We start from the raw sequence: 20875 nt of genomic DNA on the forward strand, positions 1-20875 counted from the left end.
CTGTGCACAGATGTGCTTCATCAACAACGTGGCGCGGCTACAGCTGCGGTGGATTTTCTCTGCAGCTCAGTGTTTTTTTTTCTACTCGAAACCATGCAGCGACGCTACGCAGAGGAGCCTCCTACAGGCGGGACCGTAAGATTGTGTGCGAATTGCTGGGCTGTGTAGTCTGGTGTGTGTGTCATTGCAGCGGTTGTGAGAAACGGACTCTTGACTTCAGCGACTGGGACCAGAACGCATTGCCCTTTCGCGCCGTTCACTTTGAGTGTAACTCTTGCAGAAGTGACCACTCGTCTAAACGTCAACCTCGTGTTGATATTGTTCCACGTGAATGTGGATTTTGACCGATTTCTGTTCTCACTGCGATGGACGCTGGTTTCATGCCACTTGTGGCGCGTGTTAATGTGAAGAAGCTTTGGTTCTAAAGCACAGGACTGCAGGGGCTGCCTGTCAACACCATCACTCGGACACCCTGCCACTCATTCTTGTGTCCAAAATCCTCATCCACACGCTGGCTGTCGCTGGTGTACAGTGCTCTGCGAAGCTGTCTCAAAGTTTGAAGGTAAGACAGTCAGCCTACGCTCGCATGTTTTGACATGACTCTTATGCAGCAGGGGAGTGCTTTCTGCAACATTCATTTCAGCTGGGTGGTAGCGTGAAGACAGTTTAGTGATGCAGCTTTGCATCGCTATGGTGTTTCATGAACACTCCAACGAGCACCATCTACATTTGAGCGGTGTGCACTTTATAGAGGCTACTTAGAACGCAAACCAGTAATTTTTCACTGACGACTATCGGTTGTTGTTTTCTTTCTATGTCAGCTGCAAGTGTCACAGCGAGATACGATACTCATAGTGTACAATCAGATAGATGTTGATGTGAACGCCTGCTCTGAGTTTCATATGCATGTACTTAACACTTCAGATGTGCCAGTTAGTATTTTAGGTCAACGAAACGACACAAACCCGCAGTCTTCTTTAGTGTGAATTGGCGTGGAAACACCTGTTGTAACCCACGACTGCTCGGCTACTTCATAATAAGGCTTCGCTGAGTAGGCCTACTCTTCAGATTATAATGACTGATGTTACTGTAATAATAAAAAGGAAGTCTTTGATTTTGTATAGTGGCTTCGCCAAATTAAGCCTATTACATCCCGCCCTAGTATTTAAGCAGTTTGTATTATGTTAACAGCTAATAGTTCAGTTTAATGTCTCGGTTGTTATTATAATATATCGCCGATGTACCTTTTAGAAATAGATCAGAAATGACATTTATTTTGTTCAGTTGAGATAGATGGCAACTTCTAGCCTATAAATTCATGTATAATTCATATCTATATCCAGAGATATGGATCAGCGAGTGTTCTGTTACTATCGAGTGGGCCAGACTGTGCGCGAGGCCCGGTCTCCATGGAGCGTCAGATAAAGCCCGGCGCAGTCCCCCGGCGGCTCGTTTGAGTTCGGATCGATCAGCCCATTTCATTATGCCGGGCCTCGAGTCGCTCTGGGCGGCCACGGCGCTGGCCTCAAGACGCCCTTTTCTCCACTCTTCTGCTGCCGGGTTCATAAAAGCCATTACAGTGGGCAGTACTCCAGTGATAAATCTTACCGATCTTACCGATACGAGCAGGCGTTTAAGTCGCGGCGGCTTTGGCGCTGGCTCCAGTCAGATGCAGGGTTGATCTTCTGTGCTCTCTCGTCTGAGCCGATGATCCCCTTCCCCCATGTCTCAGGGAGATTTTGAGACTAGAATGAGACTTAAAAAGTGTGCCCTGCCACTGGTTATGACTTTGTTGCATAATCCAAGATCTTAGTGGCTTCAGACTTCAAGCGCCTCAGACTGAGATTGTTGACCAGTTTGTAAGCCTGGCTGAGAATGTGTGTTTGTTCAATGCTGAAACTGACAGGATAGGTCTTACTGATTGGCATGTTTTCTTTTCCTCTGTTGAATCACGCCATGTGGAAAAGAAAGCCTGTGCACTTGTCCAAAGGGGCCGTTATTATGGGGGTACAATTTAAAACACTTAGTCTTCCATACCCAACTACACAATGCACTGTATTGGTAGGCTGCCACTATTTATATTTGAAAGCAGTGAGACCTTCCTCCTGAAGGGGTTGACAAAACAAAGCACTCAATTTCACAGCATCTGTGCCAGCGATCGCTGTTGATTTTGCAGAGATGAGAAGGTGTAAAAGCCAACAGGAAGGAATGTTGACTCGCTGCGCTGCGCCATTGATTGGCCTCCGTCGACTGAGGTTTTAATTGGCTTCTGTGTGAGTGGTTCTGGGGATGCCAGAGGATGAGGTTTCACAGTGGAAGGGTAACAACCGTGTTCACACCGCACTGAAGGAGAAATCAAAGTCCTGGAGAGGCAGAGAGAGTAATTACAGCACTGCGCCATCCCTTACAGACTACTTAACACTCTCCTGTATGGACATGCGTGCAAACACACATGCACACACACACACACACACACACACACACACACACACACACACATGCAGACACACACATCACACACAACACACACACACACACACACACACACACACACATACACACACACATTTACAGAGAAAGCACTACAGATCTTGACAGTTTCAGGTTCTCCCTTGAAGGTGAGAGAAATGTTCAAGGGGATGTAAAATGGCCTCACGTGTTAGTAAGCAGAGACTGTGTGCAAGGGGACTCTGGCCCAGATCTGGCCCTCTACTGGCCCAGATGAGACACAGAGGCAGCAGCATCCAGGCCCAGCAGCATGAGGCTCTGTTATGGCGTGAGAGGTCTGTTAGGCAACAGAGGGGCGTCATGGTGGGGGATGATGATGAGGTGTGTGTGTCTGTGTGTGTGTGTGTGTGTGTGTGTGTGTGTGTGTGTGTGTGTGTGGCACAGAGGTGTTCTGTTATGACCATGACTCAAATGCTGCTTAATTCATCCCTTCAGCACCAGTGTGTGCTCTCTTTGCATCACAACAGGTGTGTGTTTCAGCAGAGCTTCAGATTCAGGATTCATTGGGATTTGACTACTGTGACGAATAGACTACGGCTGGGCTGGCCTTGTGTTCAAATAAAATAAAACTGCTGGACAATATGCAAATTAAATGGATGAATTGAATGGTGTGTGTGTGTGTGTGTGTGTGTGTGTGTGTGTGAGGTTTTTGTGTGTTTGTGTGTGTTTGCATTAGTGTGCATGTACAGTGTGTATACATACTGTATGTGTGTGTGTGTAATGTTTGTGTTTACGATGCGTGTTCTTAGGTATGTATTTTGTGTGTGTGTGTGTGTGTGTGTGTGTGTGTGTGTGTGTGTGCGTGTTTGTAATTAGGGCGCTTGGTTTCCTCTTCTCCCCCTGTCAGCTTTGGTTAGTGCTGCCGCTGTGTCTCTGACATCACACAGTCACAACACAGGAAATGGCACTTGCCCTTTGACCCCTCTGATCCTCATGCTGTCTCTGAGGGAAACTCGTAAACAGGAACTGCCCCGCACAGCACTGGAATGCCAAATATAGCCCCCGCTATGCACTCATGGATTCAAAGATGCATAGATGCCTTGGCTGTTAGTGTCACACGAGTGTTTGAAGACTACAAGTGTTACATTAATTAGTTCAATAAAATGATGTATGTATTGTATTAAGTAGACGTATTCTTTTAAAACTTGTATTCTGAGGTTATTCTGCGGATCGTACTCACGATTCCTAACGGAGGTTGCAGCATCTTGCGGCAGTGCCCTGTTCTAAATCCGGTGCCGCAGAGCTGCTGTTGACGGAGATACAGATTTAGCCCTGACAGGCACGACGTCGGCTCTGTATTTGTAATGAGGGGAAAACTTGTGGACGTTTGGCAGCGCATTATGGTGAAAGCTGCCACAAGACTGACTTTTAGTCTGAAACCCACCCACAACCTGACCAAAGCGCACCCTTGATTCTAATACAGTACACTTTTTGTCAAACTCTTTTCTCCTCACAGTCCTCTAGCTGCCGGTTCTCTGTGTGTGTCTGTGTGTGTCTGTGTGTGTCTGTGTGTGTCTGTGTGTGTGTGTGTGTGTGTGTGTGTGTGTGTGTGTGTGTGTGTGTGTGTGTGTGTGCACGCTCAAAAACACTCTAGTGTTGTTTGTCTCCCATTTACAGTCAGGACGGGATTGATCACACACACACACACACAGAGTGACACACACACTCATACACACAAACAGATACACACACACACACACAAACAGACACACACGCACACGCACACATACAGACACACACACACACACACACACACACACACACACACACACACAAATACAGACACACATGAGTTTAAGTCTTCAAGTCTATTACCAGGATTGGCACAACTACTTTAAAGGACACATTGGATTAGTTGACAACTTTCAAAATCCTTTAATCTTATCATCATTTCCACCTTCATTGAAAGCAGCAGTGAGAAGTTGTGGCTGAGAACTAGTGATCTAACTCTAGGCTTCCACAAAGTCACACATTTTTGCTCACCACCTTTTGCTCTGAAAGTGTGGTCTCAAAACAGCAGCTCATCATTCTTTACCATCCCTGCACGGCTGGGGTCTGTACACCTTTCCAATGCTTTAAAATACGTTTTTAAAATACGTTTTTTATACATCAGGGAGGAGTACTGACCCTGCCACCCAATAGAGTGCCGCTTTTAACTTCTGCACATTTCCAGGGTATTAGAGAGTTTCCACGAGAGCCACATTTCACATACAAACATAAGAGGAGGGGTTGTATTTATGTATTTTAACTCTGACATTTTATAATAACATATAATATTTCATTAATGGTACATTTTATTGGTTAGATGTAGACTTTTTTTTAAGTTACTATAGTAGATATATATATATATATATATATAGTATACCTCACCTATCAATTTCTTTTTTTCTGTTTTTCACACAGAATTCTGCATCTTTTCAGTTGTAAATATCTAAATATTTCATAATCTCTTAAACTGATTAAGCTGTTCAAATGACATCATTATGGGACAAATTCCACAGTTCCAGTTTAGTTTTGGGTTATGGATGGTAATGGATGGATTGTTCCAAAGAAAATGGTCTAGAACGTTGTCTGGCCTAAGCTGATAGTCTTCTGTACCTATTCATGCTTCCTCTCTTGATCTATTAATGATAACGCGTTTGTGTGTGTGTGTGTGTGTGTGTGTGTGTGTGTGTGTGTGTGTGTGTGTCAGAGACAGAGAAAAAGTGTGTGTGGCATTACCTGACAGCATGGCTGTGTGTGTATGTCTGTGGCATTACCCGACAGCTTGGCTGTGTGTGGGTGTGTGAGAGAGAGAGAGAGAGAGTTTGTGATGAACTCTAGTACAGCTCAACATTTGGAAAACGAAGACACCTTCTCTTCTGAAGAAGTTTCCTACTAAGTCAGTGAGAGTTGATTGACCCAGTGAACAGCCTATTAACAGAAACAGAAATGTAGTCAAGCATATCATTTTGATTAGATATATCCTACCAATTAGATTTATGGATAAGTCTTCCCATTTGTCTCAGTTTCCCGTAAATTAATAGACTATCAACATGGGATTTATAGATATATAGATGTACGTCTGTCCTGTAAAGAATGTGAAGAATATGGCATAACGGTTGTGTTGGTGCCAATGATAATAGGACACACACTCACACACTCACACACACACTATCTCTCTCCATCTCTCTCTCTCTCTCTCTCACTCACACACACACACACACACACACACACTCGCACACCTTTTCTCTCTCCCTCTCTCTCTCTCTCTCTCTCTCTTCCTGACACACACACACACACACACACACTTCCACTATGGTGATACCATCTCTCTCCACATGTGTGTTGTGCCTGTGTGTCCGGGACTGCTCTCCCCGCCCCCGGGGCTCCTGGATTTGCATGCATTGCTTCATAATAGTCCTGCTGTCTCCGGAGGGACCTGGGCTGGATGAGGAAGTGAAACTCACTCCTTTCTCCTCTTCAGTGCAGACAAACAGACCAACCGCTGGCTATATATCTCTCATGTGCTGAGGCAGCGGGCAGCACCACGTTCCTCATGGGGTTAACTTTGTCCTCTCTCTCCCTCTCCCTCTCTCTCTCTCTCTGTCCTCTCCCTCTCCCTCTCCCTCTCCCTCTCTCTGTCCTCTGTCTCTCTCTCTCTGTCCTCTCTCTCCCCCTCTCCTGCTCTCTCTCTCCCCCTCCCTCTCCCTGTCCTCTGTCTCTCTCCCTCTCTCTGTTCTCTCTCTCTCTCCCTCTCCCTCTCTCTGTCCTCTCTCTCACTCTCCCTCTCTCTGTCCCCTCTCTCTCTCCCCCTCTCCCTCTCACTCTCCCTTTCTCTCTCTCCTCTCTATCTGTCCTCTCTCTCTGTCCTCTCTCTCTCTCTCTCCCTTTCCCTCTCTCTGTCCTCTCTCTCTGTTCTCTGTTGAACAGTTTCCACTTTATAGATTCGTGGCCAGGTTCACCGAAGTGGTTTCGCCTGTTTGCCCATTTTGAAACGTCACTGACCGTGTTTCTGACCGTGTTTCTGACCGTGTTTCTGTCTCCATCTCCGTCTCTCACACCCTCTCCCTCTGCAACTCTGCATACTCTCTCAGTTTGAGTATGCACTGCTAGTTTAGTGTACGCACTAACTCTGCATACTCTCTCAGTTTGAGTATGCACTGCTAGTTTAGTGTACGCACTAACTCTGCATACTCTCTCAGTCTGAGTATTGTGATGGAAATCGGATAATAACCAGTCTTATAATAAGCAATAAGTATAAAGTTTATTAGTCTTCTACAGAAGGATCAGAAACACACAGAGTGAACAGCAAGCAGTCTGTGAGAATCGGATGAATTATCTTACAGGCAGTGTCTATTTAACAGGGTTACAGAGATAAGAAGAACAGGGAGTATCACTATTCCAGCACACTATATTCTCAAGGACAGAAAAAAACAATCACCCCAGTTCTCCTCAACTTCACATGACATGTTTTAAACAATAACACTTGCAATTCACATAATTTCTAATACAGTATGCACACTCGTTTTGTGTACAGACTAATATGGCATACTCTCTCAGTATGAGTATGCACTGGTAGTGTTGTGTACTCACTAGTGCAGCATACTCTCTGAGCCCAAGATTATCGTGGCTCAAGACTGTCTTGGCAGAGCAGAATGACAGATGTGTAATAAATCAGCCCTCTTCTTTTCGTCACTCTTTCTCTCCCTCTCTTTCTTTCCCCTCTCTTTCTCGCTCTCTCCTCCTCGTCTTTCTCTCTCTCTGTCTCTCTCCCTCTCTCCTCCCCGTCTTTATCTGTCTTCATCTCTCTCTCCCTCTCTCTCTCCTGTCTTGTTTATCTCTTCCGGCATGTGCTTCTGTCGCAACTCTTGTCTCTTCTCTCTCCCAATTCTTCCTCTTCTCTTTCTTTCTGTCTCTCATATCTCTCGTCCCTTAACCCCTTGATGGTTTCACACACACACACACACGCGCGCGCGCGCGCATACTCCGTGTCAAAGGCATGCTGACTTCCGTTGTTTGTTCTGAACTGGTGTGTGTGCGTACAAAGGGAGCGCTGCAGCAGGAAGCATCGGCCCCAAACAAGCCCAAACTGAACTCTGAAAACACACAGCAGAAACCAAGAAACCAGCTACTATTAACCCCCCCCCCCCCCACACACACACACACACACGATGGCCACCTGCAACACTCTACCATTCTCAACCATTCTTAACCCAGAATGCCCCCCCCCCCCTCCCCCAGTTTCAGAGTCACTGCAGCTGCGGAGTGGAGTTTGTGGTTTTGAGGTTTACAGCGCATGCTTGTGTGTGTTTGTGTGTGTGTGTGTGTGTGTGTGTGTGTGTGTGTGTGTGTGTGTGTGTGTGTGCTTAGTCTAGCCTTATTTTAGCGGTTGATTTTGTGTAACGTCTGAAAAGGAAGAGTCTTACTCTGTCACTCTCACTATTTCATTTTCTCTGAGTTTTTACAGGGTTATTAGTTATTAGGTTCATTAACGGAAAAGATCTCCATAGTTTATGTTATCCATCCTTTTCATTTCATCAATTCCATCTTTTTCTCCCCTATATTCTTCTCTTTTTTTTCCTCTGTCTTTCTGTCATCTTCCTCCTCCTCCTCCCCCTCTCTCTTCCTCCTCCTCCCCCTCTCTCTGCCCCCTCTCTTTCTCTTTCTTCATCCCTCCTCCTCTTGTTCTCTCTCTCTCTCTCTCTCTCTCTCTCTCTCCCTGCTAGTGCTAATCTGGATAAGCAGTTTCCTCCTCTGCCTGGTGATGCTATACCGCTATGGGGACAGGAAGGGAATGATCACACACACACACACACACACACACACACACACACACACACACACACAGCGTGTTTAAAATAGCATCTGTCAAGGGTGTGGTGGGGGGGGGTATCTTGCTGTGGGAGCCCATATCAGCCCTGGGCAAGAGACACATGGCATCCCCCTCACCCACCCCACATACCCCACACACCCCACACACACATACAGCTCACAAAAATAATTCACACAAAACTCACCACATACCAACACATTCACACGTATATTGACACACACACACTCACACTTATTGACACACAGACACTCACAGATAAATACTTGACACAGGTACTGAAATTCACACTCAAAACACACAAACACACACTCTCGCACACACAAACACACAAACACACACACACACACACACACACACACACACACACACATGTATTTATAGTTGCCTGGCCGCAGCATCAAACAGTAAATGTTTAGAATGGGGGATAGAAGCCTGTGTGTTTCCTGCTGTCGTGTTGAACTGCGGCACTTGGTTGTGTGTGTGTGTGTATGTGTGTGTGTGTATTTGTGTGTGTTTGTGAGCCACTGAAATGAGGGGAAAGGTATCGAGCTATTTTCGCCTGTGTGATGTATGAAAGAGGCAGGACTGCAAGGCTGTCACTGTAATTAGACCATCATGGCCTTGTCAATACCCTGACTGATTTTAAACCATGATCCTGTGTGCATGTGTGTTTGTGCATGTGATGTCAGCATTTGTGGTTTGTGTGTGTGTGTGTGTGTGTGTGTGTGTGTGTGTGTGTTTTTGTGTCTCTGACTGTGACTGTGTGATTTCATATGTGCACAGGTATTTATTTGTGGGCGAGTAGGTGCGTGTATGTGGGAGGAAGGGAGGGAGGGAGGGAGGGAGGAGGAGGAAGAGAGAGAGAGAGAGATTCTTGTGTTGGATAAATGGATATTGAAGGATATTTTTGGAGGAGTTCAGGCCCTGGGCTCTGTAAAGCGCCTTGAGACAAGTTTATTGTTTTAGTGCTATATAAATCAAATGGAATTGAATGGAATGGAATTGAATTGAATGATGTTCAGCTTTATCCAAACAGCCGGCTCAGCTTCAGACTGCGCGGAGTTGGTCTTCCGTAATGAATCATACTTGTTATAAAAAACCCTCAGCCTTGGCATGCGGATGCGGTGCGTCTGAGATCCACAGGTGGCTGTGGGGAAGCGGACCCCCCCGCTGTCTGCTGCTGGTCCAGGGGTCTGTGAGGACTGTTACATTTACATTTACTGTTCTGCTAGTCATCTGGCGGAGGCTTTTAGTGAGGCACACATGCAAGCAAACAGAGCAGGGAGGCTGAGAGTATGGGAGAGCTCAGGGAAAACACACACGCACACAAGCACCAGACAGAGAGAGAGACAGACAGACAGACAGACAAAGAGACAGACAGACAGACAGACAGACAGACAGACAGACAGACAGACAGACAGACAGACAGACAGACAGACAGACAGAGAGACAGAGAGACAGACAGACAGAGAGACAGACAAAGCGCTCTCAATGGTGAGCTCTCTCAGTGATATTCACAGGCATCCACACACACACACACACACACACACACACACACACACACACACACACACACACACACAGACGCACACACACACTCACACTCCCAGTCCCGTTCCAATACATCCCCTAGGATCAATAGACCCAGAGTTGGCGTCACCTGGCAACAAGGTTCCGCCGCATGTGATATTGCTCATGTCAGAATATTCCGTCTGGAATAATGCAGCAGCGACCAGCTACACATGAGGGTCCTCACAGAGAGAGAGAGAGAGAGAGAGAGAGAGAGAGGCAACTTTAGAAAGAAGAATGAAAGAACCTAACCAAAGATGGACAGATAGATGGAGAGAGAGAGATCAAAGGAGAGAAAGTGTAAAATGAAACAGAGGGAGAGGAGAGAGCAGGAAGGGAAATGAATAGGAGAGAGGTGAGCTATTTATGTCTAGAGAGAGAAAGAGAGGGTAAATAGGAGAGAGATGAAACAGAGAATATTAAAACATTCGTTTTCTCACGAAAGAGTAGCTTATTTAGAGATGTGTAGTTAGAACCAGTAAAATACAAAGAGAGTGCAGAGAAAAAGATAGAACAAGTGAAATAGTGCAGAGAAAAGCGCTCATTAGAAGTGAAACATCAGCTCCTATTAGGAGAGGGTGTTGAAAGTGAACGACAGGAGAGGAGGAAGAGGAGCAGGAGAAGGAGGAGGAGGAGGAGGATAAAGGCTGTCACCGTGGAGATTAATGACCATGCCACCTCTGGCGTGTGTGACAGGCATAAAGGTGGCTGGATTCCTGTCTGGTCGTCTCCTGGCATTTGCCAACCACCGGGCAGGAGGGATGTCACTCACTGGGCACTCAGAGTCCATAACCCGACCTGCTGCACGAGTTAAAGAAGCAGTCCTCGATCCTTAACATAACAACACCTGCGCCGTCAGTTAAAGGTCCAGTCCTCAATCCATAACATAACAACCCCTGCACTGTCAGTTAAAGGTGTGGTCCTCAATACTTGACATAACAACACCTGCTGCATCACGCTCCATCAGTTAAAGGTCCGGTCCTCAATCCATAACATAACAAGACCTGCTCCGTCAGTTAAAGGTAAAGTCCTCAATCCATAACATAACAAAACCCTCGCATATCTCCCTTCAGTGCTCCTGAAGCAATGTTGTTCATTTGCTGAGCCACTTTCTTTGCTTGTCCATGTACAGAGCCAAGTGTTTTGCTGTGCACACACTGGCCAGACAGCTATAGGAGTTACGGGTGTGCACAGGTAGTCGACTGTTCGGATAGCGGTTCATGGCATTACTGTTTGAATACTGATATCCCCATTTGGTTATTATGCTAATGCACAGGGAATGCGAGCCAGCTAGGGCTGAAAAACCAGAATGATATGGAGTGACATGCTACCTGAGTTTTCATTTTCATTTCATGAGGTATGTAGAGTCACGAACCATAACGAGAGTAGAGCTTCTTTATGAAGGAAGCTGCTGCAGCCACAAAGACAACACTGCAAAGCATCACGTAGCAATAACGACAGACGCACGGCCAGCTCCAACGAATGAGTCATATATGACTGTACCTTGCCATTACAATGACGGTTGGACACTTCCAAGCTGTGTCCTCCAAACATGAGGTATGGAGGAACGCCACACTGCAGCAAATGGAGCTGATGAGCTCACAGCAGCCACGGATGCATGGGGCTGGCATGCTCAAGTGATGGCATGTGTCCATGATAACGCAAGTAATATAATTGCTTATCGTGATCTTAATATTGACCAAAATAATCATGATTATGTTTTTTTGCTATAATCTAACAGCCCCAGTTTATTCTTCCCAAGGCCCAAATTAGGCCCAAGTTAGAATGTTAACATGTTGCCCAGGCTACGTGTTAAGATTGATTGTTACCGTGTTGCCTAGGCTATATGTTATGATTGTTTTTTACTTTGTTGCCTAGGCTACGTGTTAAGATTGATTGTTACCGTGTTGCCTAGGCTACGTGTTAGGATTGTTTGCACTGATGCTGTTTTTCATTCATGGAGAGAGATGGTTGCGCAATCACAGCAGTTTGTTCATTTGCAGTCACAATAAAGAGTGCTTCTAAGACATTTTGCATTCACTGTAGGCTACTTTTATCTGTGTTTACTGTAGTGTTGCGTCCTTAATAGGAATGTGAGAAAGATTTCACTGAATTAGTGTAATGGATTATAATCAAGGACTGTACCTTTAAATGGTTGGCTCACTCCAAACACCCCTCAGGGTAGAAACAAAATGCTATGGATCCTGTGCGATGATTTAACTAGACCCCCGCCCTGCAGACAGATCCACAGTCATTGATGTGAGTTCCCTGAGTGTTGAACATAAGGAGGCTCAGTATGGGGACGTGTGTATGTGTAACGGTAAGCAGGTAAGTAAGAGCTCTGCTGTTCACAATGCGACTGTAAGCTGAGTGTGACCCCAGTAATTGGAGTGTTTTGTGCTTGTGAAGAGAGGCTGGGGGGGGAGTACAGATTGCCACCCCTGATTGGCTCAGTTGGACTGAGCAAAGGGGAGAGAGGGATGGAGGGAGGCAGAGAGAGAGAGATATGGAGAAGGAAACAAGGTTAGGGGTGAGTGGGAGAGAGAGAGAGAGAGAGAGAGAGAGAGAGAGAGAGAGAGAGAGAGAGAGAGAGAGAGAGAGAGAGAGAGAGAGAGAGAGAGAGAGGCAGGCTGGGAGTGAAATGGAGACCACCACAAAGAGCGGGAGATAAAGAGATAGAGATAAATACAGAGAGAATAGAGATGACTGGTTCAGTGCATTAACGAGTCCCGAGCATAAAAGAGATCGTTTTCAGGTGCCACAGGTGACTCCTTCTGTGCAGGGCTGCGCTGCCACTCCGTAAGGGACACGAGACTCTTCTGAGCAGGGCCGTGCCATGCCAGACATTCTGGACTGGTGGTGCGAGACGAAACGTTTGTAAAACCGCGGAATGTGACAAGGGCGGAGACTCAGTGGCTGGGAGCGATGATGTCAGCGTGAGTAGAACAAAACAAAACAGAACAGAACAGAACAGAACACAGATGTGAGCTTTCCTCATGTGTGAAACTCCATCAAGAAGTCTGGCTGGGGCCTAGGGAGGGGAAGCAAAACACCAAACAGGGCCAAAAACATAAATCAGAGACAAAACAATCAAAACAGGACCAGCAAAGAGTCTGAAAGAGGTAAACACAGGACAAAAACAAGTCACCATGCTGGGCCGGATGAGGAAAAGGAACCTGATGCCCAAAAGGTTGTGACCCTGTCGCCTACACCCCACCCTCACTGATGCCCCCTCTCTCTGAAGTCTGGGGTATTTGTTTTCCTCTGAGGCAGATGGGAGGAAAGGGGGCTTCAGCTCCACAGGGACCAAATAAACACGGAAGGACATGTGGAGGGACGCCCAGCTGACTAGACTGCCTAGACTGGCATCCGGATCTGTGATTGACTAGAATGCCTAGACTGGCGTCCTGAGCTGTGATTGGCTACACTGCCTAGACTGGCATCCTTATCTGTGATTGACTAGATTTCCTAGACTGGCCTCCTTATCTGTGATGACTAGACTGCCTAGACTGGTGTCCTGAGCTGTGATTGGCTACACTGCCTAGACTGGCATCCTTATCTGTGATAGACTAGATTTCCTAGACTGGCCTCCTTATCTGTGATTGACTAGACTGCCTAGACTGGCATCCGGATCTGTGATTGACTAGACTGCCTAGACTGGCGTCCTGAGCTGTGATTGGCTACACTGCCTAGACTGGCATCCTTATCTGTGATTGACTAGATTTCCTAGACTGGCCTCCTTATCTGTGAAGACTAGACTGCCTAGACTGGCGTCCTGAGCTGTGATTGGCTACACTGCCTAGACTGGCATCCTTATCTGTGATAGACTAGATTTCCTAGACTGGCCTCCTTATCTGTGATTGGCTACACTGCCTAGACTGGCATCCTTATCTGTGATTGACTAGATTGCCTAGACTGGCATCCTTATCTTTGATTGACTAGACTGCCTAGACTGGCATTCTTATCTGTGATTGACTAGATTGCCTAGACTGGCATCCTTATCTTTGATTGACTAGACTGTCTAGACTGTCATCCTGATCTGTTATGGATGTTATTGGCCCTCCCAGAATCAGTACCTGGAGTGGAGAGTCTCCCATGGGTACACAATAGCAAGGAAGGAGTGATGGAGAGGGAGGGAGTCATTCTGGGGCTGTGTCTGGTCTCTGATGCTTTTGAGAACTCAGATTGATGGAAGTGGCAAAGGCCTCAAATGAATGTACCGAAGGAACTCACTTCCTCCCTCGCTCTCTCGCTTGCTCTTTGTTTTTCTCTCTTCATCTCGATTTGTTTTTGTTTGTTCACCTCGCTTTCTTGTGCTCATCCTCTCTCTCTCCATCTCCCCTCCCCCTCTTCCCTCCTTTCCCCCTCTTCCCTCCTTTCCCCCTCTCACCCCTCCCCCTCTCTATTTTTCTCGTTTTCTGTCTTTCTCTATTTTTTTTCTGTCCTCTCTTCTCCGTTGTCCCTCAGACTGTGTGTGAGGACTGTAATTGAGTGTGTCCGCCCACCTCTCTGCGGCAGAGACAGCCAGGAACACACACACACACACACACACACACACACACACACAGATTCGCTTCTGCCGCAGTGCCTTCATTCCATCACCACACAACAAGAAGCCATAAAAAGCTCTCTTTTCTTCTCTTGGCTGGTGTGCGTGGTTTCTGGCATTCCCTCCCTCTTAAACACACACACACACACGGATCCCCCATGATCTCCCTCTAGCTCACACTCTTAATAAATACTCTCTGAAAGTACCTTCGTAATCCTCTTAATAAACAGTGACTATTAATACACATGCGCGTACCCACACACACACACAAAGAGTGACACATACACTAGTTCCTCAGTTACATTTTCTTGTAATACACACTCATTGTTACCGTTTCACACTTTCACTGGTTGTACACACACGCTACACAACCTGTTCATGCACACCAACTACACTGTGCGTTAAATTTACGGTAAGACACACACTCGCAGAGGATATTTCAAGGCACTCGTTCACTTTTAACCGCACCTCGATGTTTATATTGAGCTTGTAACTTTTTCTTCGTTTCTTTTGCTCAGTGCATCTGTGTTCTCTTTCCTGAACCAGACTCAGCGGTTTGCTCTCTTGATTGGTGTCAAAGTTTAACTGCTTTAGCCAAATGCTACATCACTTCCAAAACGTGTGTGTGTATGTGTATGTGTATGTGTATAGGTATGTGTGCGTGTATGTAGGTATGTGCCCACACAGGAAATGGTTACATATGCGAGACGTATGCATAAAGGTTGTGTGTGAATTTTTGTGTGTGTGCATGTGCATGTGCATGTACACGTGTGTGTGTGTGTGTGTGTGTGTGTGTGTCCATTGAAGCAGTATGTTCGTGCATGTGTAGGTGCAAGCCCGTGAGTGAGTGAGTGAGTGAGTGAGTGAGTGAGTGAGTGAGTGTGTGTGTGTGTGTGTGTGTGTGCGCGCGTGTGTATGCGCTTGTAAGCATGTAAGTATATGTGCGTAGGCATGTGCATATGTGTGTGTGTGTGTGTGTGTGTATGTGTGTGTGTGTGTGTGTGTGTATATGTCTATTCAGCTCAGTAAATATCACAACTGACAGTTATTAGCATAGCTGGTTTCAAGTGTACCCTTGAGGTAAACTTCACATGGCTTCTGTAAATAAAAGTGTTTAAAAATGTTCACCTCTCCCCTGCGCTGTCTAAAGCTTTCAGCCTGCTTATGGGCTCGTGAGGTTTGAGGCTAATTTAACCAGCCGAGTCTTATACATACAAGATAGTCTTAAACAAGCTTATAAATACATACAGTCAAAGTGTCAGTGGTTGTGGTTGTGTAGAGATGGCCTGTGTTATAATGCACAGTCACAGTGAGTCTGCAAGAGCCTCTCTTCTCTCACCAGAGCAGCGTGACTATAGCAACACTGGACCTTACTATAGACTGGAGAATTAAGGAAGGGTTTTAGTGAAATTCATTTCCATATTAATTTATGTATTACTTAGCGCTATTAGCAGTTAACATGGCCTCAGAGCCCAGAGCCTGAACCCCCTATAACTAGCACACAGAGGACAGTGGCAAAAAAACGCCCCTTTTAACAGGAAGAAACCTTGTGTAGAACCCAGCTCAGAAGGGAGGGCCCATTCGAGGCTCACGTGTCATTGCATGATGCTACATGATAACCACTGCCTTATGTTTATGGATTTAAGATAAGCATGTAGTGCTAGTGGTGGTGGGGAGCAATGTACCACAACTGTAAATGAATAAACCACAAAAGCCTCTCCCTTATCTCTCTTTTTTTAATTTATTAATTAATTCATTTGAAAAGTTAGTAGTTGTAGCAGAAAAATGGACACAAGTTTAAAGGAAGGTTTCTGTTCCTCAGGTGGATTTAATAGCAGAGTTTACAGAAGCTTATTTTAAAGCAGGTCATGAAATAAACATTCTAACATTTCTTCTCAATGTTTCATTTTTTTTTTTATTAAATGTCCTAACTGAAATCTTTTTCACATCTCTCCAGGCGTAGCGTTGAGGCGGTGGACCTATTTTGGGAGAGGACTGGAAACTGAAAAAGGGGAAGATGGAGTCTGTGACTCTGGAACAGTCTGCCACCGTGGACGACCTGGTGGATGCATGCATACAAGCCTTCGGTGAGTAGAATCAGTTTTGTTAACACATACACACACACACACACGTCTACTCCTGTTTTTACCAGCATAGATAGAAAGGGACACACACACACACACGTACAAGTACACACACACACACACACACATACACGTACACACACACAAACACAAACACAAACACAAACAGTCATACACATATGTGCAGTTTCAGCAGCATGAATGCTTACTTGTTCATGGTTGAATATTGGATATACTGTATATATTGTGTAAAAAGATGCAGGTTTGACCTCAGATGTTGACGTTGACCCACCTCCACTGCAAATTAACAAAAGTGTCACAAAACTCATCTCATCTCTACAGACACGTGTTGCTGAGGTTGTTTAGAACTTTGAACTCATTTGAACTGAAACTGAATGTGGTCAGGGATGATGGGCGGTTTTTAGAGGAACTCTGGAAACAAACAGTCGTAGTGTTATAGATTAGTCAGCATAGTCTGGGAACAGACACTCCTAGTGTTATAGTTTAGTCAGCAGAGTCTGGGAACTAACACTGCTAGTGTTACAGTTTAGTTAGCCGACTCTGGACACAAACACTCCTAGTGTTACAGGTTAGTCAGCAGACTCTGGACACAAACACTCCCAGTGTTACAGGTTAGTCAACAGCTCCTGTCAGCTTCTGATGTCCTTCAGTTGTAGTTTCGTAGATTCCCATAGTTGATGACACAGTTTGACCCGTTAAGGTTGACCCTGAGTTCATTAGGTTCAGTATATCACCTTCATCTAAATCTTTGTAGTCAGGTGTGTTGTTAGCTTTAGTTCCCTTGGCCAAATGGTCTTTTCTCTTTAATTGCTTGTTTCAGCACTAGTGTAGATATGAAGCAAGGAACAGGAAACCAAACCCATCATCACCATATCAAAGCAAAAGTAACTCAGTAGCACAGCATACATCTGTGAACAGAGCTGAGTATATCTGACATGTTTACGACAATGTCTCGACCATCAATACTGGACTATTCAGCAGTGATGCTGCTTATAAACTCTGATGATATGTACCTAATTAATAGATGACATTTTTTTTTTTATTGACTATTGTCAAAGGGTATCCGTGTCGAGAGTCTTTTAGGGAAGGCACAAAAGGCAGCAGGGAGACAAAACTCTGGTTGGAAATGTATTTGTCCGCCACCAGGTGCATAATCCAAAAACGTGAAAAATATAAACAAAAAGACTGAGAATATAAATGAAAACAAAAATATATTTACAAACAGCTGTATATATGTATAGACAGTATTACAGCTTAGTACACTTGTCACTAAATTGAGACAGTACACCGATATCAACCTCACGCTTCTGAAGCTGATAGAGAGGAGCATAGACTAAGCTCACAACCAAACTCTCACCCAAGAAGCTCTCTGTATAGAAGTTTCCCTCAATACTACCCCGCCAACCCTTTTAACAGGTAACTGAACTCCCCCGAATTGGCCCATACCATCACAGGCTCACAGCACATGGGTCATGTGGCAGAAGAAATACACTTTAAACAAAGTTAAAATGGTACCAATAATAATTTGAACAACGTCAGGCCTTCAAAGTAATTATCACAACAGTTATAGGTCACATTCACCATGGGAAACTTTAGAACATAGTTAATTGAATTCGCGAGGACGAAACCATGTTTCTTGTGAACCTGCCAAAACCATAAAGTTGTCCATGGGAGCGCACATCCTTAGAAAAACAAAGAAGCTGTTATGGCGGCAAGGTAATTATCCAACGTGGTCCATTGAACAAACATGGTATGGATAGTGTCATTCTTGTACACATGCTATATGCAAAGGCAACTTAACAGTAAGTTGTCGAACAACATTTGGGCAATAAAACAGAGATTTTGAACGACGGTAAATGAATGAGTGTGCAGTGAAATGTTTGCCGTGGTGTTAGCTATAAGTGTGCACCCCTATGCTTCCACACACGCCAGCCAAGGTGAACCAGTTCAGAGAGTTATGTGGGGATGTACAATAAGGACTGTAGACGTCTCCGTTGACGGTTAAAAGTATGACAAAAGTCTGTTGCGTCTGCCATTAGGACGCGGTGAGGAGGCGCTTATGAAACGATGCATCACACTATTCATTGTAAATGGATATTTAATTATTAATTGATACTTTATGTGTGACAAGTTTGCCATCGATAACTGGAGATAAGCACGGTATCCTTGAAGCTTCTGGAAGGGAATATATCTCATATCTCTGGGACTGTAACACACGCATACATATTGGTATAATCAATAAATGATAATTTACTGGTGTCCTGTGTTTGTGTGACCTGGTTTTTGCGGATGAGCAAACTATCCTTAAGGTTATGGAAGAGAATATATCCTATATTAAACACACTCATAAAACACTGTGATAATCCATAACTGATGGTTTATTGGTGTCAAATGTTTGTCTGTGATTGCAGATGAGTTGGCTATCCTGAAGGTTAAGGAAAATAATCTGGGATTTACACACACACACACACACACACACACACACACACACACACACATATTATAGTTGTAGTTTTATATCATTTGTTTGTCTTTGTGTTGTTTGCAGATGAGCTGGGATTTAAACATACATACACACACACACACACACACACACACACACACACACACACACACACACACACACACACACACACACACACACACATACACACACACACAAACACATATTATAGTTAGTAGTGTTATATACTGTATTGTGTTTGTCTTTGTGGTGTTTATATGATGTGTTTGTGTGACTGGTGTTTGCAGATGAGCTGGGGGCTCTGAAGGACTCGTCTGTGGTGCGCATGTTTCTGATGATGCACCCTTGGTACCTGCCCTCCACTGAGCTGGCCAACAAACTACTGCTCAAGTATCCTTCACCAAACATGTCTGCCCTGCACACACACACACACACACACACACACACACACACACACACACACACACACACACACACACACACACACACACATTCAACAAACTACTGCTCACAAGTATCCATCACTATACATGACTTCCCTGCACAAACACTAATGTACAGGCACCAGACACACACACACACACACACACACACACACACACACACACACATTCAACAGACTACTGCTCACAAGTACCCTTCACCAAATATGACTGCCCTGTACACACTCATGATCAGGCATACACACACTGTGGGTATGCATACTCATGCACACACACACACACACACACACACACACACTCACCTGTTATTTGATCCTGTTGACCGTACTGTTAATTTAGCCAGGATTATGTCAGCCATTACCGCTACTTAAACTGCCTGAGCTGATGTACTGTCGGCCTAATTATGATTTATTTACTGAAGGCCCTCTGGGTTTACGAGGTTAACTCAATAACACAGGCAGTCAACGTTCCCCAGGCCCAGGGAACTCCGCACAGGAGTGTGTGTGTGTGTGTGTGTGTGTGTGTGCACGCTCCACAATAACAAGGACGTTTAAAGTCAATGACTAAGTCAGAAAATCCACTTTGCCAGAGCCAAGGACAGGCATCACTGCTGCACAAGCCTTTGCTTTATACAAATACTTTTTATGCTACTACTACAACTGCTAATGCTACTACTACTGCTACTATTACTACTACTACTGCTACTGCTACTGCTGCTATTACTACTACTACTACTACTATTACTGCTACTATTACTACTAATACTGCTGTTACTACTGCTACTGCTACCACTGCTGCTACTATTACTGCTACTATTACTACTACTACTACTATATTACTGCTACTATTACTTTTGCTTCTACTGCTACTGCTACTACTACTTTCAGTAATAATACTACTATTACTACTACTACTACTACTACTATTACTACTACTACTACTACTGTTACTACTACTACTACTACTACTATTACTACTATTACTACTACTACTACTGTTACTACTACTACTACTACTATTACTACTACTACTATTACTGTTACTACTACTACTATTACTGTTACTACTACTACTACTACTATTACTACTACTACTATTACTGTTACTACTACTACTACTACTATTACTACTACTACTATTACTGTTACTACTACTACTACTACTATTACTACTACTACTATTACTGTTACTACTACTACTACTGCTACTGCTACTGCAACTACTTCTAGTCTACTACTACTATTAGTGCTACTATTATTTGTAGAAATACTTTTATACTGATATAGACCCTGTGGATAAAAGCATACAGCATAAAATGATCAAATCGTGACATGCTTCCGTGAGAAGTGAATGCTTCCTAACAGACGGCTCAGATCGCAGGAGGAGGGCTGCACAGACGACGTCAGGTCCAGGATCTGCCAT

General features: G+C 44.8%; 1 protein-coding gene across 2 annotated transcripts in view; it reads left to right on the forward strand.

Annotated features, from left to right (window-relative positions):
- The window catches only part of LOC105895414 (RAS guanyl-releasing protein 2), a 54793-nt gene continuing 33918 nt past the window's right edge, over positions 1-20875 (forward strand). For both annotated transcript variants that reach the window (XM_031584691.2, XM_031584690.2), the window contains exons 1-4: positions 1-562; positions 16399-16528; positions 19298-19400; positions 20827-20875. The exon at positions 20827-20875 is cut by the window's right edge and continues 8 nt beyond it. In XM_031584691.2, the coding sequence (XP_031440551.1) occupies positions 16459-16528; positions 19298-19400; positions 20827-20875 (222 nt within the window). In that variant the 5' untranslated portion in view covers positions 1-562; positions 16399-16458. The remainder of the gene's footprint in view (positions 563-16398; positions 16529-19297; positions 19401-20826) is intronic.

This window comes from Clupea harengus, chromosome 18 (genome assembly GCF_900700415.2).
Source record: "Clupea harengus chromosome 18, Ch_v2.0.2, whole genome shotgun sequence".
NCBI lineage: Eukaryota > Metazoa > Chordata > Actinopteri > Clupeiformes > Clupeidae > Clupea > Clupea harengus.